The following is a 20,193-nucleotide window of genomic DNA, read 5'->3' as shown; positions in this document are numbered from 1 at the left end:
GAAAACTGGGACCGCGCCTCAGGACCCGCTGGACGGACGTGGGACGTGAGCCATGGTGTCTCCGAAAGCCGGCCAGAGGCTCGCCTCCCTCCCGAGTCGGGAGGCCGGGAAGAACCTCCTCACAAGTCTCGTTTAGGGACATGCCCCAGAGCTCACCCACTCGACGACTCCGGAAGCAAAGGGAGTCCAGAATTGCCAAACGTACTGAAGCTACAGCAATAGGGACTTTTTATTTTTTAAAAAAGGCCAGTCAGGGAGAAATTCGTCAGGAAAACAGGTTTCATGGAACATCTCACGTTGGTCTCTACAGGAAGGCACCACAAAGCTGCCCCCTTCCCTGGGGTCCCTCGCCCCCAGTGTGGGGGCCCGGCGCAGTCCGCCCAGCAAGGACGAGCATCACAGAGGGGGACAGGCGGTCTGCCATGCCCGTGAAGCCGCCCCCATGGAAGGTGAGCGTGGGGACAGCTCTCTGCAGGCCAGAGGCGGAGCTGCTACGAATTCTTGGGGGTCTGCGTGCATTCCGGGCTCTGTTCTCAGGAGACACTAAGATCAGCAGAGACCTTACGGTGGCCCCAAAAGCAGGTGTCAGCAGGACACACAGACACAGCACCCGCAGGAGCGTCCGTCATCGGGGTCCCCGCCCTGGAGGATCCCATGAGGCCCTGGTGTCCACAGTGCATTCCGTCCATGGGCGTGACGTCTAGAAAGCTGCCCTGCGTCCTGCAGAGGGGGGCCGAGGTCCCCTGCGCATCGGCTCTGCGGCTCAGGCCTGGGAACGGCAGCACTGGGTGCGCCTGCACATGCGGAACGCGGGGCTGTTTCGGACGTGGCCCTGCCGAGTCCCGGGGCAGGTCCTGGGACAAGTGGCTGAGCTCGGGGTTCTGACGCCAGCGTGTGGGCAGGAGGTGGGGGGGGTGCGAATAAACGCCGGCATGGGGCTGGCTGCAGCAAAGGTGCTGACTCTAAAGCTGCAGAGACCGGGGCGAGCAAGCCGCCACTGCCTACGGCCCGCGTCACGGCCGCCTGCGCGGCTGCCCAGACACGTCAGAGCTGAACCGCGTTTGTCTAAAATCCAAGCAGGTTAGTAGAGAAATGGGAATTCAGTCCAGGGTCCTGGCCCAGCATTCCAGACCCTGCCGGAGCTCCCTTTATGCACACACTGCCCCCCACCCAGCCTGCCCTCACCCCAGGCCCCTGCCAGCCTGCAGCCCCTGTCCCTTGCCTCCAGCTGGCACACCCCACACACGATGCCTCTGTGCAGCCCCCAGGGTCGCTCGGGCTGTCCCTGAAGTCCGCAGGCCAAGGGCAAACCCAGCTTCTCCACTTGAGTTGTTCAAAACCTCTGCAGCCGGCCCTCTCCATCAGTCCTCTTCTGGTTGTTTCTTTCCGTAAGACGTGCTCAGTCAGCCTTCCCACGAGCTCCTGACGGACACACGCAAACGTCACACACTCTGTACAAAGAGTCCGGGGGGGCCTGGGCCGAGACTCCTGCGAGGTGGTGCTCTGGTCAGAGGCCAACTCTGCAAAGTGCGTGCTGCTTCCTCTCCCAGGCGCAAGGCCCGGGGCCGCGGGGGCGCCGCAGGGAGGCGGCCCGTCAGGAGGTCAGGGACTGGATGTTCTTCAGCATCTCCTCGAAGGCCTGCGGGGACGGCGCCTCTGCATTCCGGAAAGTGGCCTGCACCCTGCTGTACAGGCTGAAGGATTTCAGCTCCAGCCAGATGAACCCAAAACGGTCCTCGTCAAACAGGATGAAGACCCCAGGGGTGCGCTCGGGGCTGGTGAAGCCGTGGCCGGCGATGAGGCCTGTGCCGTAGAAGCTGTGCCAAGACAAGAGGGAAAGCGCCGGGGGGAGAGTGAGTGCCCGAAAGGAGGGCGCTGGGCCCTGTGCTGCCCCGTCAGCCCCTGCTGCAGCGTCCCCACACCACGGGCCGGCCCTCCGCCCCGCCAGCAGGAAGCAGCACGTCATGGAGCCCCAGAGAGCCCATCGTCTGGACCAGCAAGCAACTCGAAGCGCCAGTGCGGGAGGCGTGGGCCCACGGTCAGGCTCACCCCTGCCCGCCGCTCTCCCACCAGCTCACCCAGCCCAAGAAAGGGGGTCTCGGGTAGCCCCGCCGTGTACTTCTGCTCTGAAGTCCAGCTTCGTAAAGCCGGCCCCAGTACTAAAACCCGAATTCCCAGGATAGCTGCGTCAGCACGTCAACGACTCCAACGCAGTCAATACAGATCCACCGGCACGCAACTGTCATAAGCTCAGACGGCAGAACTTTCAAGTACCCGTAAGGGCCAAGGTCCAAGTTTCAAGAGCAATGTGGGACTGAGATGAGATGCATTTATGTCTTTCTTGCCCAGAAACTGGGGCTCATAGAGATAATGAGGAGCCAGGAGCCGGCCCGATCTCCCAGCACACAGAATGGCGGCCAGCACCCCAACCTCCACCCACCACGCCCAGGCTCCCCTGGGCAGGAGAGGGAGAACAGGCCCCTGCATGAGGGCGTGTGCTTCACGGGACTCTCAGGTGGGGAAAGTGGCACCAGAACCCACAGGGAGGCAGAGTGAGGCCCGCTGAGGTTCGTACTGGGGACAGCCATGTCCCCCATCCGCACTGTGGCGAGGCCTTACAGACACACAGATCCAGCAGGCAAGGGGCCACAGCACACCCCTCCCAGGTCCCGAGACCAGTGTGCAGCGCACCCCATGCCTTCACCGCAGGGCGGGCCTGACAGCACCCAACGGAGCCCACGGGGCTCTCGGCCGGCCACGAGACACTGCGAGCTGTCCATTCTCATAAGCACAGCAGAGCCCTTCTCTTCTATGACCACTGAGAAGCTCACGACAGTCGAAATCATACTGAAACACCACTTGTAGGCCTCCTCTAGGAACACCCGAATTCAGACACTTTTGTGGTAATTGTGTAACATGAGGGAAAATGACATGGATCTCCCCCGTGGGAGGTAACGTTAGAGTATGTGCGCTGACCTCTGCCCCAGAGCCTGGCACCAGCTCTCGAACACAAGAGTCCTAAGGGACAGGAACACTAAGAGGGGACCGACTAGGAAGGGACCGGCCAGGAACGGAAGCCTGGAACCTTGAGCAGCCCTGCCTTTCTCCAGACAAGAGAAGGGCTGGAGACAGGGCTGACAACTGGCCAGGCCCCTGTGAGGAAGCCTCCGTGACATCCCCAAGTCAGGGGCTCGGGGAGCTCCCAGGTGGGGGACAGCTACATGGACCCAGTCCCCGGGGGTGAAAGCTGCTGCACGCAGGACCCTACGCATCTCCGCCTGTGGCCGTCCACCGGCGTCCTTTCTCAGCTCCTTCAACGAAATGGCAGACGTACTGTTGGCCTGAATTCTGTGAGCTGCCCCAGCACATGAACCGAGCCTGAGCAGCTCGCGGGGACCCCCGACATAAAGCTGCTTGGTCACGAGCACGGCTGACGACTTCGGACCGGTGTCTGAGGGGACAGAGGCAGTCTTGCCGGGTCTGACACCGTCTCTGGGGGGGCGGCGTCAGGACTGAGTCCAGTGGCCAGACACCAAGCTGGCATCGTGGAGAACTGCGTGCTGGTGTGGGGGGCACCCCCAAACTGGCACCGGGTGCTCAGAACCCAGCAAGCCCACACAGACACCTAAATCCTCCCTCGGGAGTCAGAGCCCTGGCCACACTTACGCCACACGTGACGCGCCAGTCAGACCACCACCACCAGCACGAGCCGGCAGTCAGCCCAGAAGTCAAGGAAACAGACCTTTCCACCCTACTGGACAGACACAGAAGCCAGGCAGCTATGACGCCAGGAGACAGGTCATCGCCTCAGAACATCCCCTAGGGCAACTGTGCAGGAGAACTTTCTGCAGGGACGGAATGTTCTAGACCTGCACTATCCAAATACACACGTGGCTGTTGGCACCTGAGATGTGGCCAGTGCAACGGAGGACCCGAGTCTGTGGTTTCATTTGTTCTGGTTCGTCGACACCTAAGAAGCCCCGAAGCGTAGAGGGCTGGGGCAGGGGGGCCTGAGCGGCCGAGAACAGTGGCCCAAGACAAAACCGTAAGAGCCGCGGTCAAGCCAAGAGCAGGCCGGCCCCGGGGCAGGAGTGCACCGCCAGCCCTCTGCGCACGCTTTCTGAGCTGGGACAGAAACCACAGAAGACACGGACGGCTGACCCTGGAGTGTGCTCAGAGGGGGCCTTACCCACAAGGACATCCAGCCGAACTCAAGCCGGCTCCCTGGGGAACAGGTGCAGAAGGGCCCCCTCCTCACTGGCTCCTTTCAAGGCCACCTGCAGGCTCGCCTGCCTACCCTTCACCTGACCGCTGAGGCGACACAAGGCACTAGGAAGGAGGAGGCCTCCAGCCCGCCAGTTCTAGTAAGCCTGGAGGCTCCCCGGGGGGAGGAGATCGGGAGCCTCTGAAGTCTGTGCAGCCCAGGGAAGGGCGCTCTCCTCGAGCCCAAGCTGAGACCCACACAGAGTGGTCAGGGGCTCACCGCCTGGGTGCAGGGAGCCCCACAGTGGCCAGTGCCGAGCCGGCCCCCACAGCCCGTCTCCACGCCGGGTGGGGAGGCAGGACTCCCCGAAGGCCCGCTGCGCACCGCCCCGGCTCTCTTACCACATCCTGCAGGTGCGGGGGTAGTCCTCGTTCCTCGAGCTCACGCCCACAGGCAACACAAAGGGCTGTCCCTGCCCAGGCTGGGCACCCGCGGCCTCGGCTCCCCCGGCCTCCCCAACCTCCTCGGCAGGCAGCTCCGCGCCGGGCTGCGCAGGGCCCCGCTGGGGCTCTCGGGGGCTCTGCCGTCCTCCGGCCTCGCCGTCCTCCAGCCCGCTCTGCTGCTGCTGCTGCTCCTGGCGCAGCCGCTCCCGCACGTCCAGGACGAGGCGGGAGAGCTCGCTGAAGCTGCGTAGGCTCTCCACGTCGGGCAGCTGGATGCGGTGCCTGAGGTCGATCTCCACCGTCTGCTGCCCGGCGGGGATGTTCGGGTCACCCTGCGGAGCAAGCACGTGGCTGTCAGCGGGGCTCAGGGAACGGCTGCGACACACTCTGTGTGGCTCCTGCCACGATCACGCCCCCAGCCCTGCGAGCTCACTCCAGCGCTCCCACGGACTTAGCAGCTCCCCTTCTGATGTAAGAACACTGCATGAGTCCTCAAAGCGCGTGCCCAGGCGCACACCTCGTCTGCGAAGGCGTCTCGGAAATTAGGGCCTGACGGCACCCGAGTGACCTCGGGAGGTGCACAGACACCCGGTGGAGTGGCTCGCACGCACCTGGGACCTCCTGGCGTGAAACAGCTCCCGTTCTAGAACACCGGGGCTTAGAGAAGGGCACAGACCCTCCCAGGGACGGCAGGGCAGACCTGAACGCCGCCCCGACCTGTCTGCCCGACACGCAAACGCTCCTGAGCCTGAACCTGGGGGATCCTGCAGACCCGGCGGCCCCACCGGGCCCCAGCGCTGGGCTCTGCACGCGAGGAGCCGTCCCAGGGCGCCGGGCCCTGCCAACCCAAGTCCAAGAGTGCAGCTCCGTGAGAGCAAAGAACAGGCACTGCGCCCGGGACCCGTGAGTGCGCTGGCCAGAAACACCCCAACTACGCAAATCGCAGGTGAGTGCGGTGTGGGCGGGGCCCCTGGAGCAGGCCCCGTGTCCAGCTGCCCCGAGAACCCTGCTCTGCTCAACAGCCCTCCGACCGTGTTGGTCAGCTGCTGGGCCAGGACCGGGAGCCGCAGATAAAACCACCTTGGAAATGCTCCACACGCCCTGGAGGTGTTGTGAAATGCAAATTCTGGATCAGTGGGTCTGCGGGGCGGGTGGCAGGACGCACTCCCAATCGGCATTCCCAGCCCACTCCCCAGTGCAGGCTGCCAGGGGTCCAGAGCCCACCCTGAGCAGCCGGGGCGCAGCCCGAGCCTCGATACCACGCAGCCGCTCAGACTGAGTTCACAGAGCAGGACCTGCCAGGCAGCGCCCGGACTCACCGTAATCTTCGTGCCTCGGGCACGCTTCCCGTGGAAGCTGAGCATGACGATCTCCAGGCCGTGGCTGCCATAGGTGCCTTTGAAGAGGCCGGGTCTGATGAGGTCATCCGGGTGGCTGGGCGGGAGATAGATGCGGCGGTAGGTCAGGCAGTTGCTGTGGGGGGAACCGGTGGCGTGAGAGCAGCTCGGCGGGCAGGCCTAAGTACGGACCACACTCGCCAAGCTGCCGTGTTAGGGAGGGCAGGAAGGGCAGGGTAGCCTAGCACAGCCGGGCGGAACAGGGGCACCCGCGTTCCTAGCCCCCCTGAACGCTAGCAGGGCCCACCTCACACCTGCTCGGATCCCACCAGGCTGAGCAGGCACACATTCGCGCTAGCAGCACGGCAAGGGAACTGGGGTGGGCGGCGCTCTCTAAGGGGAGGGGCTGCCGCTCCCGCTCCGCCAGCCTGGCACAGGAGCCCCGGAGATGGCGAACGGCACAGTCACCGCGCAAGGCCTATTTCAATGGGTCACGGGAACAGAGCATGGGGCAGAGGCCGAGGCAGGGAGAGCAGCTAAGAGAGGAGGGCTCCCCCCACAGATGTGGGGAAACCACCCCGAGGCCCCAGCACACGGGCCGGGCTGGTCCGAGCACCGGCTGGTAGGTGATGAGAACCCAACAGAAAACCAACACCGAGGGGGCGGCAGGGGGCAGGGACTGCGCTCACAGACGGGACCCCGGGGGCCGCACTCACTCGTACTGACTGGTGTAGATGAACTTCATGAGGATGAGCTCCTGCATGTGCTCGTGGAAGATGTCCTCCAGCGTCCGCCCCCACTCCTCCCGCAGCCACGTTCGGAATTCCTTCCAAAAGAGCAGAGGTCACGAAAACGCCACGACCGGCAGGGAGGACTGCTCACTGTGGCACTGAGTGCGCAAAGGCAGCATTCTTACAGCTGGGGTGATGCCGCGGGCACAGCAATGCCCAAGTCCCAGAGGGGCGGACAGGACGGAGACGAAGGCTGGACAGGAGGGGGCTGCCACACTTTGCTCTCCGAGTCCCTGGCTTCCTTCCTGGGGAGGTCAGCCACCAAAGGAAGGTGAGGGGCTACACTCCCGCTTTCCCAGAGCACACAGGCCCAGACTTCAACAGGCAACAACAGGGACTGTGGGATCCTTTCAGGCAAGGCTGCGGCCACAGCCCGTGTCCGGAGCTCCTAGGTAGCAGCCACGGGAGTCTCACTTCTGTGGCCACTCACAGGACACGCGATGTCTACACTGAGCCTGTTCAGGGGCTTCTAGGAAAGCGGGAGCACAGCAGGACTCTTGTCGCTGACCCCTGTGCTGGCCACACGGGCCAGAGCTGCTTTCTGCCACTGCCGATGAACAAAACAGGTATGGCGGGGGTGGCGGGGTGGGGCAGACGTGCCTTCCCGGTTATGTTACACGTTCAGGAAGTTGATTTGTGAAAAGGGAGCTTGTACAAACACTGTGTCCTCGAAGCTCAGTCACGAATCCGTAACTAATCCACAGCTCGGTTCTTAGCTCCATACAGTGTTCTAAGGACCGTCCTGAGTTAGCTCCACGAACAGAAGCAAACGTGATTTAACGACGACAAACCAGGAGAGCTACAGCCTGTAGGTTCCTTTAGTATGTTCCTCCCCAAACCCCGGCCACACACGGAAACCCCTCAAAGCAGCGACTAGAGCGCGCGGCTTCGGAGCCTCAAGCTCATTACGTACGATCAACTGCACGTTTCTATACCAGCAGCACGAAGGCGAGCAACAGAGGGTTTTAAGTCCCATTGCCAACAGCCTCCAACAACTTATGACCTGGGAATACGTGTTAGCAGGCATGTGCACGACCCCTTCTCTGACAGCCACGGGCCTGGCAGAAGGAAACGGAGACACCCCCACAATACAGGTGCCCGTGGACCGGAGGACCCGGTTCCAAGCCAGCAGTTCTCTCCAAGGTCGTCCGAGGACTCAACGCCATGACAGCCCCAGTCCCACCAGGGTCTCCGTACAAACTGACAATTGTGAAATTCTTAGGGAAGTGAAAAGAACCTACAACATCCGAAACAATCGTGCAAAAGAACCAAGCTGGAGGAGCCGCACCGAGATCACGTCTGCCTTACTCTGCAGCTGCAGGAACCAAGACAGCAGTACCGACCCTGGGGTCAATAAACCACCCACGATCGGGACAGAGAGCCCAGAGATAGGCCCCGCTATCTGGTCAGCCGCCTTCCGACAAATACAGCCAGTCCACCCGTGGGAAATCAAAGTCGCTTCCACAGATGATGCTCCAGCAGCTGGACATCCACACAGAGAACGGGAACCACGATCCCTGCCTCACACCACACACAGGAAGTAAGTCCAGAGGGACTGCGGACCCAGACACAGCACGAAGCTACCCAACTTCTGAAGAGGAGACTCTGCAACCTGGGGACAGGCAGAGTCTTCTAAGACGCAGAAAACAACAATCATGCAAGAAGAAACTTAACACGTTAGACTTCAAGCCCGGCCACTCAGATGGAGTAAGGCCCCGAAAACCAAACGGATAAGGAAGAGCCAGGAACGGAAGGGAGCTAACGCAGCAAGTCAGCCCAGACGCTCCCGTGCTGAGTATCAGACGCGCTGCGCACCCCGCGCCCGGCTTGTGAGGAGTCATCATCTTATTTACTTCCCCTGGAAAGGTCAGAGCCATTAGAAATACCAATTACCCAATACCCAAACACCAGACCCAATTACTCAGAACACAGACCTCAGAGATATGTTCATTACGAAATTATCTCCTGAGCGACGCATGCCCAAGGGAAAACACAGGGGCCCAGAGCACCAGGACAGGAGGAACATTGATCTGAGCTCGCTCACCAGCGCCGGCTCTATGGAACCACCCCCTGCGTGTGCGCACCGGCCCAGGAGATGGGTGCGTACACCCTCCCTGTTCTACAGTTTGAGCAACCCAGCTGGTCCGTGGCACAGTCAGAGCTACTCCCCGGGCCACAGGCTAAGTGGCCTTGCTTCCGCCAGGGCCAAGACGAAGGCCGTCCGGAGCACAGGAAGCCAGGGGCTCACCCACCCTGGTGGGCGGTCGAGGAGGCCCAGGAAACTAACACCTGTGTGTGTATGACTTTACCTCGAACCTCCCTGCAATTCCGCGGCTCACGGGGAAGCTGTCGGACTCAGAACCTGAGAAGTGCGCAGCCAACGAGTAACTGTCAGCTCAACAGGGACCCTGCTTTTCCGATGTCCAGCTTTCTTATTTATCTGACAGAGGCCACAAGCAGGCGGAGAGGCAGGCAGAGAGAGGGAGAAGCAGGCTCCCCGCTGAGCAGAGAGCCCGATGCGGGACTCGATCCCAGGACCCTGAGATCATTACCTGAGCCGAAGGCAGAGGCTTGACCCACTGAGCCACCCAGGTGCCCCAAAGTCCAGCTTTCCTAAGATCTTTCTGGAATGGCTGTATGTGTGACCTGGATCCTCCGGAAAGACAAACCCAAAGGCGAGGAGACCGCACCCGTGCAGATGAAAGGAAATCCCAAGAAACTCGCGGGTGTGGCTCAGAGACCAGCCTCCCTGCAGCACCGCCGAGACCGGGGAGTCAGCCCCAAGCCCATCCCTGGGGAGGACACAGAGGGTCCCACCAACTCACACCCAAGAAGGAACCCCCAGCAGCATGGGCACTCTGGCCAAGGGGGCGAAAGAGAGCCAATCAGAGGAACGATTCCTCCTGGGCTCGATCAATCCGAGGGGCGGCGGGGAACGAAAGCCTGTCCGCGTGGACACGTGCACAGGACGCCCTGACGAAGGGTCAGACGCACGGACCGGGCTGAGCCAGGTGACACCCCTCCGCTGGGCGCACACTGGCGATGTGAAACCGTTCGCCCTCACGCCCGTGCCTTGTGAACAGAACGGGTAGAGGCTCACCTCCTGCCTCCCGCCAGACATCCTGTGGTGGTCCGTCTGGTTGCACTTGGTGGAGAACTCATCCTTCTTCACGATCTTGAGCATTCACCACAGAGGAGAGGGGACCCAGTCAGCCACGGGCGGCAGGGTCAGCCTCTCCCACACCCACTCCCCCACACGCGTGCCGGAGCCCAAGAGGCCACCGAATCGCGGCCCATCCAAAGAAGGGACCTCAGAGGCACCCTGAGCACGCACATCCTTCCCCGGGGAAGGTGACGTGCGTCTTCCCAGGAGGACACCCTACGGCAGGAAAGGGGGCCTGGTGCTTTTGTCATGTGTTAGGCGACACCCGTGCTTTCTGGGGTGGCCTCCTGCCAGAACGTTCCCAGAGGGCAGAGCGTCTTAGTCCGAGCTCACGCTCTTGCGAAGAGGAGCCCAAAGGGGTTGGAATCACAACAAAAACAGCAATCGGTTCCAACTGAACACACAATCCCGGGGGGCGGGGGCATCACAGGACACACACGGGAAACGCGCCCCAGGTGGACCGAGCCCCCACCTCCTCCCACATTCACTGCTTGGTGTGGACACGGGTCTGTAGCTGGGAATACCACTGCCGCTCAGCCAGCACCGCACCCCGCCTGCCCCTGGGACCGGGAGGGACAGAAGGGCCCCAGCCCCTCACCTGCACACGGCTGCCAGGCCTCAGGGGCCCTGCTCACCTGGATGTGGCCGTTGTGCGGCCCTCTGTGGCCATACATGCACTCCACAGTGGCCGACTTTCTCTCCATCAGGTGGATTCTGAACAGAGGCTTGAATCGCATCGGGTCGTCCACGTGTGGGTCATGGGGGGGCAGGTACATCCAGCCGATGATGAACAAGCCATCCACCTGCGGGGAGAACGGGCACGAGTCCACACAGGGCTTGGGAGGAGGGGCCAGGACGGGACCGGGTCCCCAAGGACCACCCTGGCCTCCACGAGGCAGCCCCACGGAGACTCTCGGGGCCAGGAGCCCACCTAGTCACCACAACCAGCATGGCCCACCTACCCAGCGCCCGGTAAGTAGAAGTGGTTATTGCCTGGAGACCGGGTGACGGTCGCCAACAGCACTGCGCCGACACCAAGACCTTCTGGGAGAGCGGGACTTACATGCTCTCAGCCAGAGAGAACGGCAGCGTGAGTGGGGGGGGACGCGCTAACCCCGCCCGTGGCAGGAATCCTTGCCGAGTGGGGACAGGTATCAGCTGCAGCGAGGGGCTCGTCACACACCTTACAATCCCACCTGCCCGCTGGAAATAAAGGGACATGTGCCCGCAGCCTTATCTACAGCAGCCGAGATGCAGGAGCAGCCTCAGTGCCACCGACGGGGGGGACAGACAAAGACGTGGTGTATGTACCGTGACACGCCGCTCGGCCGTCAGAAAGGACGAAATCTTGCCATTTGCGATGACATGGATGGACCTAGAGGGTCGTGTGCTAAGTGGACTGAGTCAGCCAAAAACAAACCGGTTTCACCCACACGTGGAGTTTAAGAAACAAGACGGACAAAAGCAGCAGAAAGAGATGGACAGATACAGAGAACAAAGATACACGACTGGGTGCGGGTGCGGGCAAGATGGGCGGAGGGAAGGGGAGGGGCGGGCGGCCGGCTGCACAATGAGCGGGTCACAGGGTAAGTCAGCGGCGCTTGTGAGCACAGCCTAACCGACCATGTCACCCAGCTGAAACTCATGTAATACTGTGGGTCAGCACGCCTCCGTAAGAAATAAAATTCCGAAAGAAAAAACAAGCAAGTTTTGTTTGAAAAAGGTGAAAAAAAAAAAAAATAGTTCAACCTACACCTAAAAAGCAAGTAGAGAGCAGGACCAGGTCTGAAGTCGGAGGGACGGGCCGGTCGGCGCTGGACCGCAGCAGGAGGCGCCCAGGAAGCACCAAACCCGCCAAACACAGGGGGTCAGGGGGCTGCCTCGGGCAGCAGAGCCCTGCGAGGCACACACGGATGCCGCACGCCGGCGCTGCAGACCCAACTCCAAGCCGCCGTGCACAGGCCGTTCTGCGGCCGTCCGGAAGACGACATAGACCAGGCCTCAGGCCGTGTCACAGTGTCCCTGCCACATCTGCAGGGCAGGGCAGGGACAAGGCCCACGTGCAAGGAAACACCCACGCCCCTTAAAGGTCCACACAGACGAAATGCTGTGGGCCTGGGATCTGCTCTAAGAACCCTGAAAATCAGAGGCAAAGGGAGGAGGCAGGTTCCATGGGCTTTGCCGTGCCTGACAACAGGAGGCGTCCACGCTGCCGTCAGTCTTCCGAGGAACCTGATGGGGTGGCCATGGTGGACATAGGGTCAGAGCGGGCAGTAGTCCCCAGGCACAGCACGCAGCACCTTCCCCGAGGCCGGAGGGCCAGCCCCACAGTCGGGGATGTGGGTGTCCGGCGGCTGGCTCTGTCTCACCCACTTCCGTGGCAAGCCGGTCCAATCTGACGAGTGCGACCCGGCACTGTTCTGGCATGACTCCGTTTCCCGTGATTATCCCCTGCTTTCAGAAGCTGCAGTATTTTCTTTTAACTTTATTAGTCACCACAAGCGAGAAAAACAATGATCACCCTCCCCGCCTAAAGCATGGAAGGCAGCCTGCCCACGCGGGGAGCGGTCTGGCTTGTCCTGCGGGGAGCGTCCTAAATGCGAGGCTTTCCCCTGCGATGTCAGACAAGGACAGAAAGCGTGTTTCGTCACGGAGGTTTCCGCCGAATCATAAGGAACACGAAGCAGTATTTATCCCCGTCCAAAACCACACCTGGTGAGCACAAGACAGAGTGTCTGAGCTCCCAGGGACCCCGGGCACCTACGCGAGGCAACCTGGGAAAGGCCCACACCGAGGCCCCAACGTGCCGTTTGTGAGACACACTCGTGGCCGGTCCTGCGGACTAGGGCCTCCGGCCTGCAGAGGGTCAAGCGCCCAGAGGGGAAGCAAGACCAGAACGCCAGCGCCCCCCACGGGGCACCAGGCTTCACTCCCAGCGGGCCTTCGGCTGCAGCGACATGGGGCCAGGCTCCCGGACACCGCGTCCCAGGGCTTCTGTGCAGACAGCACCCGGCAGGCCGCTGGAGTGAGGATGGCCGCACCAGAGAGATCCGGCAAAGTGCCTACGGTCCAGGTGCCCGTAAAGCACCAACAAGGAGCATCTACCTTTCAAAACACAGCTGGCAAGCGACTGGGCAGAATCTACACATGAGACGATGGCAGGACCTGCTCCGGCCTAGAACCCAGGGCCTTACACCAGATGCCCCGCGTGCTGCCACCGGCTGTGAGGGCCGCCCACGCCGCAGCCTAAACGCTCCCGAAGACACCAGGGGGCACGCTCGGCGGCCCCGCGACAAGAACCGAGAGCCTGAAAACAAGGGACAGGCTTGAGGTGAGCCCAAGGGGGCGAGGCCTCCCACCCCTATGCCCCAGGTCCCCGACTACAGGGTGCTGAACCCCCAGGCCGCCACAGAGGCCAGGGCTCTCGGGCAGGATCCCAAGGAAGAGGGCCCCACAGTGTCTACAGCTCTGGGTCCCAACCTGTGAGGGGCGGGAGGTGCAGAAGCCAAGCAGAGAGCGTCTGCCAAGAGACCAACCCGCCAGGACGGAGAGGCAGGATCCCTTCCCCAGGAGCGGAAACGCAGGCCCTGGAGAGCGGCAGGCGCCCAGCCCTCCGGGGACATGCTGTGGAGGGGCCACCAGGAACGACACTGGCCCTCACCACACCTGGTCGGGGCCAGGCGCACTGCTGGCTGGGACCGCAGGCCAGAGGCCGGGCACCCTCCGGGGGCAGCAGCGTCCACAGCCATGTGTGCGAGCGCACCAGCAGCCCCACCGCCACGCCTGAAAACCCGGAGGGTAAGAGCAAACTATGAACTGAAACGGAGATCGTGGACTTTACAGAACTTTGATACATTCAAGAAGACACAATAAAGAAAACAAAGGTCACCAAAAAAAAAAGAAAAAATAAGCCAGACTTACATCCTGACCACAGTGGAGTAACAGGGACCGCCGTGAACCCCAAGGCGACCCCGGACAACAGGCCACGCAGGGCTGTGATCCCAGAGAATGAAAGAGGTGATCCCCGCCTCCCCCTGGATTCCTGCCAGAGGCACCTTCCAGACCCCAGGGCTCAGAGGCCAGGCAGAACCGGGCAGTGCTCCAACCTAAGCAACGAGAGACCAGAGCTCTGGGGGCTGGCAGGGCTGGAGTGTGGGGATCAAAGTCCCAGAAAGGAAGGAGCTATGCAGAGACAGAGCCCAAGGATCTGCCAAGGGACCCGGGTTCCAACCACTCACCGAGCCCAGTGCCAGCTGGGTAGCGTGCTAGACCACCCTGCTCCGAGAAGCCAGGGCAGGAGTCCTCAGGGAACTCCCAGGGCAGGGCAGGGGGACCCCAGCACTGGGACCTTAGACACAGAGCTACATCCCTAAGAGACCCAGTGGTCCTCCTGAACACCTGGTCTGCCTGACCAGACCAACCCCATCTGAGGGACGGGAATCATCCAGCTCATAACTCGTTAACAACAATGTTGACCACCGCAGGGAGAAGGGCAGGTGCACAGGGGCCGGGGAAGCAGCAGACAGCCAAGTCAGGAAGACATGGCAGCTGAAACCAGAAACACTGTGCTCCCAGCAGAGCCGGGCAGGGAGGGCCCCTCATGGGACATCAGTCAGGCTGCTGGAAGGACGGACGCCTGCTTCTAAGGCAACCTCCACTCCCACTGGGCAGGCTGCCCCCTCTGGTCCTCGTCTGTGGGCCCCGGCCCCCTTTCTCCCCACACGGGGGATGGTTACCAGGACCACGGCTCTTAGCTCAGCAGCCCTCCTGGCCTTTGGTGAGCCTGATATTCAGAAGGCAGAGGGTAGAGCCTCTGGGGCCTGACCTTCGGGGTCTGTCTGTGTGAAGAGGTCCCCGTGATTAGACTCGGGCTGTGTGTGTTTCGCAGGCGATGGAGAGAAGTGGGACTTGTACTTCACGTGAAACCAGGAGGAGCCCAAAACAGAGTCCTACTGCTGGCTAGTGAACATGATCTCTAGGATGGGTACTGTTGGCCACATCTCTCCCCAGTAAGGCCCCATTTCCTCCCTGTAATCTTGACCACTAAGTAACGGCTCCCAAGAAAGTCCCTGTCCTAATCCCCAGAACCTGCAAACGTCATCACCTTACACCTCGAAGAAAGGATTAAGAGACCTGACGTTAGGGGCCCCTGGGTGGCTCAGTGGGTTAAAGCCTCTGCCTTCGGCTTGGGTCATGATCCCAGGGTCCTGGGATCGAGTCCTGCATCGGGCTCTCTGCTCCGTGGGGAGCCTGCTTCCCCCTCTCTCTGCCTGCCTCTCTGCCTACTTGTGTCTCTGTCTGTCCAATAAATAAATAAATAACAATAAATAAATAAATAAATAAATAAATAAGAAACATGACGTTGAGGATCTTCAGAGGTTTCTGGCTCATCTAGTCGGGCCCTGAATGCCATCCATCACTTAGAGCCCTGTGAGAGGGAGGCGGACAGAGGTCTGAGACACATGGAAGGGGAAAGGCCATGTGAGGACGGAGACAGAGGTACAGGATACGACCACAGCCAAGGGCCACCGAGGCCCTGTAGCTGGAAGAGGCGGAAGGATCCTTTTCTGGAGTCTTTGGACTGAGCATGGTGACCCGGAAACACCTTGGTCTCAGCCCAGGAACACTGATGGAGGACGTCAGGCACACAGACTGAGGATATTGGGCACGCGGACAATGAACATCGGGAGTACTGATGGGAGGACGTGGAGCACACGGACAGGGGATGTGGGGCACAAAGACTGAGGACGTCGGGCACACGGAGGACGCTGGGCACACTGAGAACGTCGGGCACACTGACAGAGGACGTTAGGAATACTGACTGGGACATCGGGCACATGGAGGACGCTAGGCACAGTGAAAACATCGGACACACTGACTGAGGACGTTGGGCTTCCAGAAGAGCGACAGAACACATTTCTGTCTTTTATGCCACCCAGTTTGTGGTCACTGGTACGGCGACCGCTGGGGAAGCTAAGACAGTGGGTGGTAAGGCATCTGCAGGAGATGCCCTCAGATGGTGGAAACCACATTTCCCCAAAAAGTTGTCTACCGTTGGTGCCCCGACCCATCAAGGACACTGGCCTGACCCCAGTACTACTACGGTGGGTGAGAAAAGATTTCAAACCGGGGCCTCACAGCCCCACTTTCGGACGTCGCTCTGAGGCCCAGCCTGGTCGTGAGGCCGCCGTGGCTGCTGAGTGACTCACTGTGACCCGACAGCCCGGCGCGCCCCCAGCCACCGAACTGTGTCTTCCTCCCAGGACAAGCGCTCCCACGTGTTAGCGGAATGATAGAAGGGGCGCTCAGTGAGTCACAGCTGGGGTGCGCCCCAGTGCTCAGTGACAGAGCCGCTGCGATGACTCCATGTGGCCCCAAGGGCCTGAGGGTAAGTGTCTGAGGCTCCTGGGGCTCCTCATTTACAACAAACTAGTGCACACCCCAAACCCAGAGGGCCCCAAGGGCGTGAGCGCAAGGGCCCCAGATGTCCAGGAGGCAGGGTACAGGAGGGAAAACACCCTCGCAGCTCCACACAGTCCAGGGACGCAGCGAGAAGGCTGAGAACCAATCACAGAACAGCCTCGGGCCCCCTGACGATCGTGCCGCAGGCGACGGCGGGCTTGCCCCTCTGGGAAAGGCGTGCGAAGGCCCACGCAGCACGCTCTCGCTCTCGGACTTACCACCACGTTCAGCAGTCCTCCGTAGGGCCCGATGTCCGGCTGCCACAATCCCAGAATGTGTCGGTACCGATGGAGCACTACAGGGAGAGAGAGAGCAGGTCTTGACGCTGGGGCCGGCCGGGCTGCACTGCACAGTGACACGGCGGGCAATGCAGACAAGTACTCGTGATGGCTGGGGACAGAGCCTTGGACATAAACGTGGATTTCAGCAGATCGTTCAAAAAGTCTCTCAAGACGCGTAAGAAGGAAAATGTCTTTCAAGACCACAATAAAACAGGCAACGGGGCCCTCTGAAACCCGGGCTCTACGTGACCAGCACCAATGGCGCGGCCTTAAAAGACAGAGTGGGCACCGTTGTGAAGTGGTGAGCCTCCCATCAGTGAGGGGTCAGAGACGGGGACACCGCTTTCCTCAGCATGGCCAGGACGAGGTTTTTCTAATGCTGGGACCCTGGCATCTGCCCATGAGGTGTGTGTCTCGAGCAATCGGACTAAAAATCATCACTAGAGTGAACGGCTTGCTCTGCTGGCCACACAAGCCCGACAGCCCTGTCCTGGCAACAGTGTCACCACGACCCATGATGACACATCCAGTCACACATCCGGGTGTACCTGTGAGGGTGTTTCCAGGTAAGATTAGCATTTAAGCCAGTGCACGCAGTAAAGCTGATTACCCTCCCTGTGTGGTGGGCCTCGTCCAATCAGTTGACAGCCCGGAAAGATAAGGCTTTTCCACAGGCAGCGACTGCCTGTCTGTGTGAGCTGGGACATCAGTCTTTTCTAACTTAGGACCTGAAACGGAATCGTGGGTTCTTCCAAGCTGTCGAGCCTGCCAGCCTTCAGACCCCAACTACGCCCCTGGCTCTTCTGGGTCTTCAGCTTAATGACAGCAGGTCTTGGGACTCCTCAGCCTGTATTAACCGCAGGACCCGATTCCTTATGAGAGATTCATCCAAGAAAACTGGTTCTGTTTGTCGGGCGAACCCTGGCGAGCACAGAGGGGAGCAGGGACGGGCTGGAGCGCTGAAGCTACGCGATCACTCCACTCTGAGGGGAGGGGGCCCCGGCCAGCAGGGCCAAGTGGGACACAGAGACGGAGACGGGATGGTGGCTATCAGGTCTCCTCCACCTTAGTCTGGGGTAGAAGGACTAGGAAAGTGAGGCCAGGAGCAGCCCAGGCCTCTGAAGTACGCGGGCAGGGGGCCGGCCACCACCGAGACCCGAGGTGTCGGCCTAGGAACACAAGTTCCTAAACAAGCATGTACTGTCTCCCAGACACCTGCCATCCATCCTGTGTGCCATCTTCTGAGTGGGTTTAAAAGAGACACAGGAAATTCAGTCTGGTTACCTTACGGTCATACCCTGATAGGTTCTGTGTTTAATAAACAATCAGGAGCTCAGGAGATAACGAACCCCACGGTGACATGTACACTTGAGGGATTCGGGGTAAAATGTGATAGTATCTGGCACTTACTTAAAAATGTTTCAAAAAAATAAGTTGGAATGATGGAGAGATGGCAGACTGACAGCTGTGTGATATGACGTGTTGCTGAGGCTTGTAGGATCTGGTGATGTTAAGTGGGTGTTTGCTCTGTGATCCCGTCCACATTTCCTTCTTGTAGATTTTTAAATCTTTCATGATGAAATACTGGTGAGTACGATACATGGGCCCATTCAGCGTGACCATCCCCTCCTGTCTCCCCTCCTGTCTCCCCTCCCCCCCACCCTCAGTCTGACTGCCAGCAACAGTCTGGTTCTTTTCCAAACCAGTCTACGATCTCAGAGCCCCTGGACGGCTCGAAGAACATGCGAGACTCTTGGCAATTCTAAGAGTTCCCTGTTTTGCTTTAGAAGCTACGGCTCGTTGAAATAAACACGCTGCCCCCCACGTGTCTGCTTGGCGTGGCAGCCCTCTCTGGACATATGAGCTCTACACGTGTTAGAAAAATCACCGTGCCCCTCGTGGCTCCCGCGGATGCAATGACACCGACTCGCTCAGCCTGGGACCACCCTCAAGATGGTCTGAGGGAGAGCGGGAGCCCAGCACCGCCCCCAGGGCTGCAAGCAGGACCTCTAAGCTGACCCCTAGCGGACAAGCCGTTTCCTCGTGCAGGTGTAAGGTCTGTGTTTTGGGCAGACACTTGACACACTACAACCACCCAGGACAGGGTCCAGCAAGAGCCCAGGGTGCCTCCAGACTGACAGTGTCCACCTGAGTCACACAAACACTGGGTGTCCACACCGGCAGGGGGGCCGCGTTGAGTTACCGTCTAATGCCCGAGCCCTGCTGGGAAAGCCAACCCAGAATGAGGCGAGGAGAGTGCACGTGTCCATGCACTTTCCCTCACGCTCCCCTGGACCCTCTGCCTGGCCCTGCATGAGGCTGTAGGGAGTGGGGGTGGGGGGCGGCTGGCTGAGATGTGCTGGCGCAAGGCGCTCCCCAGACCCAGAGGAAGACCCCAGCTCACAGAGCCCTCCCTGCAAGGTCTCCAAACAGCCGCTGACCAGGGGGTCCAATTACAGAGACTGGGCAGGAGACCCGAGATGTGGAGGCGACTGTGTTAGGCCCTTCAGGTACTTTACTGTCATGGGCTTTAGGACGCTACAGAACTTCAGTTCATGGGCAGAGACAGCCTGAACACAGGAAAATCCCACTACCCGTGACAACAGCGGAAACGCCGCTGCTCCACCCCAGAAGGCAGGACGCAGGCCTTTCGGAGTAATTCGTGTTTCTTCCAAACAAGGCAGCTGGCAGGCTGTTCCAACCACGGGTCCCCGAGGTCAGTGTGGCCATATTCAGAAAAACCTTCCCAGCTCTAAGACACTGCCCTCGGGTCCCCAAAAAGGGGGAACCATCTGAGCTGGCTCAGGGACCTCCCTGCTCAAGCGCCGGCAGAAAGGCAGCCCGTCCTAGTCAGTGCCAGTGAACTCTCCCCTGCCAGCGCAAAGGCCGCTGCAGTAGGCAAGCGGGAAACTCCCGGCACAGGAGACAACACCAAACCCAAAAGATCCCGCTGTCCTCGGCGCGGCGTGGGCAGGGAGCTGGCTCTCTTCCCCCGTGGCCTGCACGCAGACAGCCAGCCCCCCGCCGGCACGGCCCTCACTCGTGCCTGAACCACCACGTCTGAGGCTGGGGAGCCGGGCTTCTGGGTGACGGGTGCTCCCGCACGTCACTCTGGTCCACAAGATCATCATAGAGACAAACAAAATCAGAGCAGGAGGCGTGTCCAAGCTCATCAGGCCAGAAGGACCCTCGTACCAAAGCTAGGAGGCCACAAGGCCAGAGACCTGCAGGCCCATCTCCTGATAAACGTGGATACAAAAATCCGCAACAAAACACAAGCAGATCCCACTCAGGAGTCCGTTACAAGGGTCACTGACATTCATCAGATGGGGTTTATCCTGGGATTAAAAAATGGTCCAACATCCAGACATCCAAGCGGTGACAGCACCTTAACAAAATCAAGAACAGAAATCGTACGTCCTCGACAGACGCAGGCAGAGCGTCTGAAAAACTCCAGTACCTACTTAGGACAGAAACGCTCCACAAACTGGGTCGAGAAGGGCTGTGCCTCC

The 20,193-nt window shown here is 60.5% G+C and overlaps 1 protein-coding gene across 3 annotated transcripts in view; it reads right to left on the bottom strand.

Moving 5' to 3' along the window:
- Nucleotides 1–1,565: 1,565 nt before the first annotated feature.
- Nucleotides 1,566–20,193, bottom strand: part of FBXO31 (F-box protein 31) — a 36,106-nt gene continuing 17,478 nt past the window's right edge. For all 3 annotated transcript variants that reach the window (XM_032853797.1, XM_032853799.1, XM_032853798.1), the window contains 7 exons: nt 16,619–16,695; nt 10,574–10,741; nt 9,876–9,950; nt 6,701–6,810; nt 5,967–6,120; nt 4,606–4,979; nt 1,566–1,817 (listed from right to left, as the gene is read on the bottom strand). In XM_032853797.1, the coding sequence (XP_032709688.1) occupies nt 1,595–1,817; nt 4,606–4,979; nt 5,967–6,120; nt 6,701–6,810; nt 9,876–9,950; nt 10,574–10,741; nt 16,619–16,695 (1,181 nt within the window). In that variant the 3' untranslated portion in view covers nt 1,566–1,594. The remainder of the gene's footprint in view (nt 1,818–4,605; nt 4,980–5,966; nt 6,121–6,700; nt 6,811–9,875; nt 9,951–10,573; nt 10,742–16,618; nt 16,696–20,193) is intronic.

Source organism: Lontra canadensis, unplaced genomic scaffold (genome assembly GCF_010015895.1).
Source record: "Lontra canadensis isolate GAN:19392208 unplaced genomic scaffold, GSC_riverotter_1.0 scaffold8, whole genome shotgun sequence".
Taxonomy (NCBI): Eukaryota; Metazoa; Chordata; class Mammalia; order Carnivora; family Mustelidae; genus Lontra; species Lontra canadensis.
Note: the sequence above shows the minus strand (reverse complement) of the source record. Positions and strands in the feature narration are given on the sequence as shown.